Source organism: Labeo rohita, chromosome 18 (assembly GCF_022985175.1).
Source record: "Labeo rohita strain BAU-BD-2019 chromosome 18, IGBB_LRoh.1.0, whole genome shotgun sequence".
Taxonomy (NCBI): Eukaryota; Metazoa; Chordata; class Actinopteri; order Cypriniformes; family Cyprinidae; genus Labeo; species Labeo rohita.
In genome coordinates, this window is record NC_066886.1 from 21,129,088 (window position 1) to 21,140,697 (window position 11,610).

Sequence of the window (11,610 nt, forward strand, 5' to 3'; positions counted from 1 at the left end):
GGATCCAGCCCCGGATATATAAAAAGAAAGCAAAACACAACACAAATGTATGGTTGCTCTGAGGCAAAACACACACAGTTTGCATTTGAGGATCGTCAGATCCTTCGATATAAATCACCCCAGCCTCGAACTGAGTGTAAAAAAATGAAATCATCCGCGGTTGTGCAAGCCCTTGTTTTTTTAGGAGTCTAACTTGTTTAATCAAACTTGCTTTCTTGCAGTCTGTGTTCTTAAACAACATGTACAAAGGAGCTATGGCCACTTAATATAAAGTGTGATGTAACGTTTGTCCTTTGGTGTTATTATTATTATTATTATTATTATTATTAAAATACACAATTAATAACTAATTCTTAATTCTTACATAATTAATAACTAATTATTAACTAAAAGTTTTCTGAAGTAATTTTGAACAAAGTTAGCTCAAAAAAGAGTTTGGAGTTTTGTTTGGAGTTCATTTCAGGATGTCAAAACAGCTGGAAATGTTCTATCCAGGTGCTGAACCCCTTTGATCTAACATTGGTCCATGGTAATTACATAATGGTAAGTGTGCTCTAGGGCTCCGCCCTCTTTTAATGTGGAAGTCTTCTCTGGCTGGTTAATTTCTTCTAGAATGAAAGATGTAGATTGTACTGCATTTTAGCTTGCTTATTGTGCCCAAGAGCATGATTTATTGAAGTCATATAAGTGACTATAAATAGTAGGCCTATGAGTATCTGCTTGTTAAGTCTGAAGTCAAGAGTCACCTCTTCCATGACTTCTGGGTCCAAACGCTCTATCAGATGACACGAGAAAACAACCAACGGTACTAATTATACACTCACAATGTAATATAATACTACTAAAAAATTAAAATCCTACCGTTTACCCTACTCCTTACCATAAATCTCAGATAGCCATACAATGAACATATAAATATTAATAAATAAATATTAAAATTATGTGTGTTTGTGACGCTGTGAGCACGGAGACTATAGTGTACACCGTAAATTTGAAAACGTTTAGCTTAAATGTTTAATATGAATAAGCAGTGCTCATAAACGGCTGCTGAGATAGCATTCTCAAGTGAAATGAGTTGGGGTTTGGACACGGAAACAACGCTTGTAGGTGAGTTTGTTGGACAAAGTGCGTCATCATTTAACAAGCCCATTGTGTTCACACTGAAAATTCCAAAAATATTTATTTCTTTAAATGCCTGGATGATGCACTGAAAAATCAATTGTTCGTCCCAATTTGCGTTCTTATATCCACCTTATTTTTCAATGTGGAAGTAAGCTGTTTTCTGGTAATGTGTTAGACGTCCGGTTCATAATCCGCCATAGGGAAATAACGAGAAGAATAACGAAGTGCAGTAAATGGTAAAACAATTTGCACTACAAACCAGTGTGTTCATAATTAAGATAATACATTAAAATAATATGGTAAGACATACCAGTTTGCAATATCAAGCAGCAAAATGAGCTTTTTGTGCAGCTAAAAATAGCTGGAAGTGGATGAGACTGGAAGCCAGACACGCAAAATTTACAAATGGCTGCACCCACTCTTATGGGAAAAATAAGGTGGATATACTTACATACAATGTTGAATGACAAAATAACCTATAAAAATTCATACACTACATGACTGATTACATAGTGCACAAGTACATAGTATATAGTGCATCATTTGGGATACAACTAAAGTGTTTAGGATAAAGGCTGGTTTATATATATATATATATATATATCTTAATAAGCAAACTACAGCTACAGCAATAACAACAAAAATTTTAACATAATATTAATTTAATTCTCAATAAGACTTAGCTGGTGTTTTCCCAATCACATGTTTCTTCGTATTTTGTCCAGGCTTACAGAGGATAATATAACATTTAGGTGCAAATATGCAAAATAGTAAACTAATGCTTGAGGCTAAAATGGCAAATATCTCCACAGCTACAGTGAATTTGCCAGGAGAACTGACATATGCTGGAATAAACGTGATCCACACAGCACAGAATATTATCATGCTGAATGTGATGAATTTGGCTTCATTAAAGTTATCAGGCAGTGTGCGAGCCAGAAAAGCCAGAATAAAGCACAAGATAGCCAGAAGGCCAATATAACCCAGCACAGCCCAGAAACCTATAGTAGAACCCAAACTGCACTCAAGTATGATCTTTTCCTTATAATATTTCATATTTTTGTTAGGAAATGGAGGAGATATTGTTAGCCAAAGTACACAGATAAGAACCTGTATAAGTGTAAAGGTAAGAACACTAAGTCGTTGTTGTGCAGGCCCAAACCATTTCATGACATCACTTCCTGGAAGTGTAGCCTTGAAGGCCATTAACACCACTATTGTTTTTCCCAGAACACAGGAGATACAGAGAACAAAAGTGATTCCAAATGCTGTGTGACGCAGCATACAGGACCATTCAGTTGGCCGACCAATGAAAGTAAGTGAACAGAGGAAACACAGAGTCAATGAGAATAACAGCAGGAAGCTCAGCTCTGAGTTGTTGGCTTTTACTATGGGGGTGTCCTTTTTACTGTAAAACAGGAAGGCTACCAGCACAGTTAATCCTACTCCAAACAGTGAGAAAAAGACTAGCACTATACCCATAAACTCTGTGAATGACAGAAACTCTACAGCCTTTAACACACATTTATTTTTCTCAGCATTAGACCAGTATTCCCCTGGACACTGCTTGCAGTTATTTGAATCTGGAAAGGAAGTTGTAATCATTATAGTTAGAGATTTAAAAAAAAAAAAAAAAAAAAAAAAAAAAGTATTTAAATCATTTGCTAAGAAAGTGTAATGTAAGAGGGGGAAAAGAAAACAGATTTTAGAATTACCTGTCTCATTACTGATTTCTCCATCTGCACATGGAATACAGTCATAACAGCAGATAGGTCTTCCTTTCTGTGTGGCCTTTCTGGTGCCGGGAGGACAGCTCTCACTGCACACAGACCTTGGCTTCTACATGGGGGTTGGGGTGGTGTGGATGGTGGGATGCGGGGTATGTAATGTGAAATATCATTGCAATTTAAAATAACAATATTTTATTATACTTGTTTTTATTATACTTATTTTATTATATGCGATGCAAAGCTGAATTTTACTCAATACTCTAGTCTTCATTATTACATGTACCAGAAGTATCACAGTATCAGAAATCTTTTTTTTTTGTTTTTTTTTTGTTTTTTTGTGTACAAAAAGTTAAAAATAACAGCATTTATTTACAATAAAACTCTTTTGTACGAACATACCATTCCTAAGATTTTTTTTCTCTCTCTCTTATGTATGTATGTATTTATTTATTTATTTATTTGTCTGTTTGTTTGTTTGTTTATTAAGAAAGTAATACTTTTATTTCACAAGAATGTGTTAAAAAAGTAATAGCCTTATTTTTACATTTATTCATTCATTCATTGGTTTTTATTAATAGGCGCCTATTATGACACTCAGGGTCACCTTACAATTCTCCCTACAACATCAATGTAACAGCAGCAAACCAGGCAAACTGCAAAACACATTAACACACTAAGAATAAGAAAATAATCAACACATACACTCATAGATATGCCTGCCTAAATAATGAGTTTTAAGACACAATTTAAAAGTGTGACGACTGTCGCTGTTACGGATGTCCTGGGAAAGGGCATTCCACAAATGAGGGGCAGCATAACTAAAAGCCCTGCACCCTATACCTTTCAGATGAACATGTGGTTGAACTAAAGAGACTGAAAAAGAGGATCTAAGAGTACATACAGGAGAGCATATCTGAGGAAAATCAGATAGATATAAAGGAACTACATTATTAAGAGCCTATACATAAGAAGCAGGATTTTGTAAAGCCTTATATTGTTAGACATTATCTTTTGTATGGCACTCTATATAAAAGTAACAAACCTAATTGTTTTACCAACATGTTATTTACCTGCAACTTTCCTCCAGCCCAGATTATGTTTTCAGTGTTGAGCACAAAGCGTTGGTCAGGAGGTAGCGAGGCATCATAGTATCCCACTGGCTTAAACTGGAATGATCCATCTGAATTCTGCTGCCAATTTACAACTTCATATTGGGCTACTGTGGCACCTGTGCTGTCAAACCACACACGATCTCCAAATTTTACAGTGAAGTTTACTTTTTTCAGAGCCTCAACCACCTAATGAAAAAAAAAAACACAATTTTGTTATCTTTGAGGCATTTTAACACATTGTTCACCATAAATATTGTTACCCTCCTTCTTACCCTTTCTGTTCATCTGTGTATCTTTACCTGCTGTGGTTGTATTGTCAGGCCTTTCTCACAACCTTCTTGTTCTTTGCACTTGAGCAGACTGTGTAGTGAATAAGCCACTGCATAAACTGCTTCATAGACGTTGGCTGAATATCTGTGTTCAGTCACATCTTCATTGTAATTTTTCAGCACAAGTAGATCCTCATATCTTCTGCAATTTAATGCATATTGAGAAGAATTCCCCTCAGTGTGTAAGCATGGGATGGTTGTTTCCCAGAATGCTTTTGTAGCATAATCTGAAAACTCTTCAATATTGATTTTTCTCATTGCGAACCCCAGTGATCCTCCTAGCACACGAAAGCTGTTTGGAGTGATGTAATTCTCTGAAGTTATCCATGATTTTACTCCAATCACTTGGAGGCCTGTAATGTTCTGAATACTTAGTTGATCAATAAGTAAACCCATCTCAAGAAATGAAACAAATGCAATAATCACTTTTGCAGTGCTTTTTTTAATTGTATCTATCACTTTCTGAAGTTTTTCTTTTTCTGTTCGGTAGAATTTCACTGAGTACTCCACACAAATCCCCTCTTCCTGTGCTATTTTCAGAAATATTGCCATTCCGTAGTTTCCATAGTCATTGTCACTGTTCACAGCTCCCACCCAAGACCAGCCTAAGTCCTTGACTATATATGCAAGTGCTCTGCTCTGGTGATAATCACTAGCCGTAGTCCTGAAGAATGAAGGGTAATCTTTTCTATTACCGAGGCATTCACATGAAGCTGAATGACTTATCTGAAAAAAAAGAAAACACAGTAAACAGTGAAATAGTCATTGCTGAGTGTGTCTAACACTTCTGTTATTGTACTTTACCACTGGAATCTTAAAAGGTCCTGTAGTTCTGGAGAGAATCACTGTGGCAGTAGACTCTGAATCTCCTATGATGGCATGCAAAGGAGACTGTGCAGTACATTTGTCTCCTACTCCAAACTCCTGAACATTCATCAGTCCCATAATTGCACTCATTGTAGACAGTCTTGAACCACATGTATCATAGATTCGATAACCAATAGAAACATTTGGGAGCAAACTTTCACTTCTGTTAATCTCCTCAATGGCGAAGATCATGATTTGTGCCAGGCGAAAATCTCTCAGATTCACACTGTGAAATTAAACATTAAATCAGTAGGCTAAATAGCAACTGTATAATACATTCAATCAAACAATCCATTAGTCAGTCAATCAATAATAAAATAGAGATTTATTATATATTATTATTATATTAAATATTTGCTCTTATAGATTGAATATATATTACCTTTATAAACATTTTCTCCTGTAATGTTTCAATGTATAAATGTAACAAACCTGGAGCATGAAAGAGGCTGAGGTTTTTTTGTAAATTCAAATGAAGGTAATGTCTCTGTGCTGTGGACTGGAAAAAGTGCTCCAATGATTATGTCTCCATTTTTGGAAATCAGCGGGTACTTAGGGTCTCCCATCATTCGGCATAGAGTGTTTCCTGCCTTTGTATGAAGCTGATGTAAAAGCAGGAGTGTGTAAAGAAAGAGAAGCATCCCAGATTGAGCTCCACTGTGACTGCAAAATGCAAATGACCTATAATAGTCTATTTGCTCTTTTATAGACAAAATTAATATGGATGAATGATTGAGAGCATAACCAATTACCTCAAAGAGCAGATCAAGTAGGAGTGGAATAGAGTCAAACTAATGTAATGTTCTTAATTGCAATTAAATTAACTAGCAAAACACTTTATTTATTAAGAGCATAGGTTAAAATGTATCTCTCTCTCTCTCTCTCTCTCTCTCTATATATATATATATATATATGTATGTATGTATGTATGTATGTATGTCTGTCTGTGTGTGTGTGTGTGTGTGTTTATACTTGTTTTTGCTACATTGTAGCAAAAGGATAGTAAAACCTGAAATTTTTGACATTGTTAAAAAATTATTAAAAATAGTAAATGATGTTTATCTGAAAGTGTAACGATGCAAACATGTTTTCTGTGAGGGCTAGGTTTAGGGTTAGGGTTGGGTTAGGGGATAGACAATATCGTTTGGTCAGTATAAAAACTATAGAAGTCTATGGAAAGTCCCCACAATTCACAAAAACAAACAAGTGTGTGTGTGTGTGTGTGTGTGTGTGTGTGTGTGTGTGTGTGTGTGTGTGCGCATGTGTGTGTGTTAAAAAAAATTGACATCTCCATAGAATGACCCACCGATCAGGCATAACATTATGACCACTGACAAATTGCTCAAATTGCACAAGAAGTTAGTGCTGGTTGTGGTGGAAAGGTGTCAGAGAACGAAACGGTATTCCCTGGTGTCAGAAAACAAAACCGTATTCCCTGGTGGCTGTGGCCTCTTCCAGCAAGTTAATGCACTCTGCCACAAAGCAAAAATGGTTCAGGAATGGTTTGAGAAGCAAACCAATGAGTTCAAGGTATTGACTTGCCCTCCAAATTCCCCAGATCTTAATCCAAGCACGGGGTGACGTAGAGACCAGGAAGCTTAAAAGCATGTGCGGTGTGTGCAGTCGGCAGCTTCTGAATAAGGAAGCAAGTGCTGCAGGGATGCCGGAAGTATGGCTACGGGACGCAGCTTCTCGTTCCCTCGGAACCATGGTTACATATGTAACCTGGGACGTTCCCCTTCAGGAACTCGAGCTGTGTCGAAACGCTACAGGGAACGAGATGCCCACACCACCAGACTTCAAATCCCTGCCTAGTGTGGGTGCACAGCTAGGGGGAGAGAAGAAGAGCCAGGAGTGGCACAAAATCCAGATAACAACCAAAAAGTCATTGGGGTGGACATTCCGCAGCATCCTGAAACCAACTTCAGAAAAGAGAGCCTTGACCCCCAAGAGAGGGGAGATCAGAGGACTCGAGGCTATGGAATAGCATCCCGACCACTACTTAGCATAAGCTCAGCCTCAGCGCGCTGTGGAGAAAACGTGTAACGAGGGGGTCCATACCCACTGAGGACATTGCGCGTTCTCCTGAGTCACGAAGAGGTCCACCTGAGCCTGGCAAAACACTCTCCAGATCTGCTTCACCACCTCGGGGTGAAGCATCCTTTCCACGGCCTTGGCCCCCGCCTCGACAGGATGTCTGCTCCCATATTCAGATGCTTAGGTCCTCAAGGGTGGACTGTGTATGCTCAGCTCCCCTAACAAACCACACATAAATCGTGTGAATCCCCGCCCCAGTTTTTTTTCTAGAAGCAATGGCAGGTAGAAATGAGCGATCTAATATGCAGTCTGCTCATATGCGGACAGCATCAATCTCCTCGGAGAAAGCTAGCCGCATCAGCGTAAGCTCTCACTCAGAAGGGGGAAGAACTCAGCGTGGGCTTCCGAGCCCCGAGAGAGAGTGGTAGATTTAAGGAGAAAGGCAGAGAGAAGGCCGACACGTCTCTAACCGGTTTGCCAGATCCATGCTGCGATCCCCACGACCACAGTCGGCGCTCTACCTCGGCAAAAGCAGGACCTGAGCCGCGGGGAAGCTCACAAGGACTCCCTCCTCAAAAAGAGCCCTCTGGGAGCGAAGCGTGAGCAGCGAGAGTGCGGGCAGTCGGCTTTCTCGAGAGCTGATGCAACCCACCCAACTTCGCCGCGAGCGCTCACTCAAAGGGGGAAGAACTGCAGCATGGGCCTCCGACCCAGAGAGAGAGCGCTAGATCTAGGCAGTAAAGCAGAGAAAAGGTGTTTAGCCCGTCTCTACTGCATCTGTATTTCTATGTGCGATCCCCACGATCACAGCCACCGCCCAGTCTTGGCAGAAGCGGGAGCTGAGCTGCGGGAAAGCGAACGTGGGCAGTCAGCTCCCTCGATAACTGACTCCCATGCAGCGCTCCCAAACAGACAACAAATAGACTGTGTGTATCCTCACCTGAAATAGCACGGGCAGAGAGGGACACACAGTCTAAAATGCTGCTGCTTATATTCATAAGAATGCTTTGTAGGACATAGTGACACTCTCAAACTGGCACAAAAAACACACAGAGTGACACACACACACAGAGTGCTTGCTGAAAGACAGAAGCTGCCTGCTGCACACACTGCACGTGCTTTTAAGCTTCCTGGTCTCTACGTCACCCCACCTGTGACGTTTCGCTTTTCCATTAGACTGTATGCACACGTTTCAGAGTGTGGTCACGCATTCCCCATAGCATTTCGACGCAGCTCGAGTTCCTGAAGGGGAACCAGTTTTCAGCAAATTATCCTGCTTTGGTGCAGAAAGGCCTAAAAGACATCACAAACTACAAGACATCTCCCAACACTGAGGTGAATCAACAACTTGCCGAAGACCTGAATGAGTTTTACTGCAGATTTGAAACTTAACATATTGGAAATATATTGTAATGTTCAGCATCAACCACTGATGTTTGGTCTTCATATTTTCAGCACAATGTGAAGGTTAATCTGGAATTGGTTTGGAAAGTGAATAATGCATAGAAAATGAAAAACCTTAAAGACATTGTTCTAAACATGGATTTTAAGCTATGCAAATAGACCTCATATCAGAAGGGCCATACCATGGCCATCTCTGACAGCATTGCTCAATGCTGGACGTGGCCCAGGTCAACAAGTGGAAGATGTCTTGGCCCATGGCAGCTGACTGACAGTCCTGCACTGCCATAGTTTTCACCCTCAGCAGTTGTCCAGTTGTCCTCCATTTTCTCTGCGCTTGAGCAGCTGTAACATCAACAATGTCTCATATTCAGTCCCGGGGTTTTGTGTTTGGATGTAAGACTGAACATAAGAGTCTTCATTTTCCCCCAACATCTGAGCCACTGAGCACACAGTGGATTATTTTTATTTTTCAAGGTAATGCACCTCAAAATCTACCTAAATACATTTATGTCTACACAAATCATTTCACTCCAGACTGTTTTGTGAATGTCAAGTTGTTATACTGCTTAGCTAACGTTTTAACCTTATTTGTGTGCATACATTAGTATAGTATTTTAACTGATCAGCACTGCACTGGCTGTTAGTTTGGTGGCACTAGCAAACACGTCCTCCCTGCGCTGTCAAGTCGATCGCAGGGCTCGATCCATTGAGCTCAGTAACATTGTGCTGTTTTGTCCCATTTTCATTGTGTCTGGCTTCCCATATGTACAGCTGAACATCAGTTCTCTCACTCATATCATGTCTTTTAGTCATGTTGCTTTTACTGACTGATTATTGCTGTAGGTATGCAAAGCAGAGATGCTTACTTTTATTCATTTAGCAGATGCTTTTATCCAAAGCGACTTACAAGTGGGGAATACATCAACTGATTCATCCTAAAGAGGCAAATCGACATAGAAAGTGCTCATAATACCATATATCAGCCATTGCTCAGATAAGTACAAACAGATAAACAGATTTGTTTTTTGATTAAGCCAAACAGTGTTGAAAGAGATGAGTTTTCAGCAGTCGCTTGAAAATTGTCAGGGAGTCGGCATTCCAGATAGGGGTGGGAAGATCATTCCACCAGCCAGGAACGGTGAAAGAAAATGTTCTAGAAAGTGATGTTGTGCCTGTCTGTGACGGTACAACGAGGCGTCTCCCACTAGTGGATCTCAGACTTCTGGAAGGAGTGTAAATTCATAGTAGTGAGTAGAGGTAGGCGGATGCTGAGCCTGTGGCTGTTCTTAATGCAAGCATCAGTGTCTTGAACTTGCTGCCAGCCGCAAATGGTAGCCAGTGCAGGGAGATAAAGAAAGGTGTGGGCCCTTTTGGGCTCGTTGAAGACCAGTTGTGCTGCTGCATTCTGAATCATTTGTAGAGGTTTGATTGTGCATGATGAAAGACTAGCTAAAAGAGCATTGCAGTAGTCCAGCCTAGAAATGACCAGGGCCTGGACAAAAAGTTGTGCAGCCTGCCCATTAGAAAGGGTCTGATCTTTCTGATGTTGTGCAATGCAAACCTCCAAGATCGAGCCGTTTTAACTATGTGGTCTTTAAAAAGTCAATTGGTCATCAAAGATTACACTGAGATTTCTGGCTGAACTTGATGGGGTAATTGTAGAAGAACCTAACTGGATGGTGAAAGTGGCCGGGAGGACAAGGAGCTCAGTCTTTGCTAGGTTGCGCTGCAGGTGATGCAGGCAGCCTGAGATCCGTGCAGCTACCGTTGGATCATCTGGTTGAAATGAAAGATAGAGCTGTGTGTCATCTGCATAGCAGTGGTAAAAGAAGCCATGTGACTGTATGATGGGTCCCAATGGTGTAGTGTATGTGGAGAAGAGTAGGGGTCCACAAACTGATCGCTGAGGAACCCCAGTGACCAGTTAATGTGTTTTGGATACCTCCTCTCCCCAGGCCACCCTGAAAGATCCACCAGTGAGATAGGATTTAAACCAGCGAAGTGGAATCCCTGTAGTGCCTAGTGATGAGCGGGTGGACAGGAGTATCTGATGATTTAAAGTGTCAAAAGCAAACTAAAACAAGAACAAAAAAAAGTACTGATGATTTGGAATCAGCTTTTGCAATCCGCAAGACTTAAGTGACTGACAGTAACACAGTCTCAGTTGAATGGCCACTCCTGAAACCTGACTGGTTAGCATCCAGTTGGTTGTTCTGTGAGAGAAATAATGATACCTGGTTAAACTCATTCAAGTGTTTTTGCGATGAATGGAAGGAGAGAGACAGGTCTGTAGTTATCTATAAGTGAAGTGTATAATGTAGGTTTTTTGAGCAGTGGGGTTACCCGAGCCTGCTTGAATGCAGTGGGGAAAGTGCCTGTGAGAGAAGAGATGTGTTGATGATGTGTGTGAGTGCTGGTAAGAGTGTAGGAGAGATTGTTTGGAGGAGGTGTGAGAGGATAGGATCTAGTGGGCATGTTGTAGGATGGCTGCCTCAGAGAGGGGACAGAAGGAGAAGAGGGGAATTTCAGCCGTGGATGTTGGTCGGTTTTAGTTCCTGTATGTGTAGAGCTGAGAACTGACCACTGATAGTTGTAGTTTTGTCTGTAAAGAATGTGGCAAAATCATCACCTGTTATAGAAGTGGTGGGAGGTGGTGGAGGGGGACAAAGGAGAAAATTGAATGTTTTGAAGAGGTTATGTGTGTCTGAAGCATTGTTGATCTTGTTGTATGAAGATTTGGCAGTATGGACTTGAGCAGAGAAAGATGAAAGCAAAGACTGATACAAGTCAGAGGGATCTTTTGATTTGCACCATTTTCTCTCTGCTGCCCTGAGTTTGGACCAATGCTCACAAAGAACGGATAACCAGGGGGTAGAATGGATCGGATAACCAGGGGGTAGAATGGGTGGCCCGTGCTGGCCTGGAAGAGAGAGGACATATATCGTTAGGCAAGAAGTTAAAGTAGAGCATAATGTGTCAGTTGCTACATTAGCATCCAGAGATGAGAAA

The 11,610-nt window shown here is 40.6% G+C and overlaps 1 protein-coding gene across 1 annotated transcript; it reads right to left on the minus strand.

The window, feature by feature from the left end:
• Positions 1 to 1,791: 1,791 nt before the first annotated feature.
• Positions 1,792 to 6,454, minus strand: LOC127180806 (extracellular calcium-sensing receptor-like). Its single transcript, XM_051135112.1, has 7 exons — positions 6,432 to 6,454; positions 5,593 to 5,802; positions 5,098 to 5,386; positions 4,264 to 5,019; positions 3,923 to 4,150; positions 2,838 to 2,961; positions 1,792 to 2,705 (listed from the first exon to the last, which is right to left on the minus strand). The coding sequence occupies exons 1-7, from the start codon at positions 6,452 to 6,454 to the stop codon at positions 1,792 to 1,794; spliced, it is 2,544 nt and encodes an 847-aa protein (XP_050991069.1).
• Between the last annotated feature and the right edge of the window lie 5,156 nt (positions 6,455 to 11,610).

Coding starts and splice junctions, on each gene's coding strand:
- LOC127180806 (XM_051135112.1), bottom strand. CDS start 6,454: ATGGAGATGTCAATTTTTTTTAA. Junction 5,387..5,592: donor CAGCCTCTTTCATGCTCCAG/GTTTGTTACATT, acceptor TTAATTTCACAG/TGTGAATCTGAGAGATTTTC. Junction 2,706..2,837: donor AGAAATCAGTAATGAGACAG/GTAATTCTAAAA, acceptor CTTCCTTTCCAG/ATTCAAATAACTGCAAGCAG.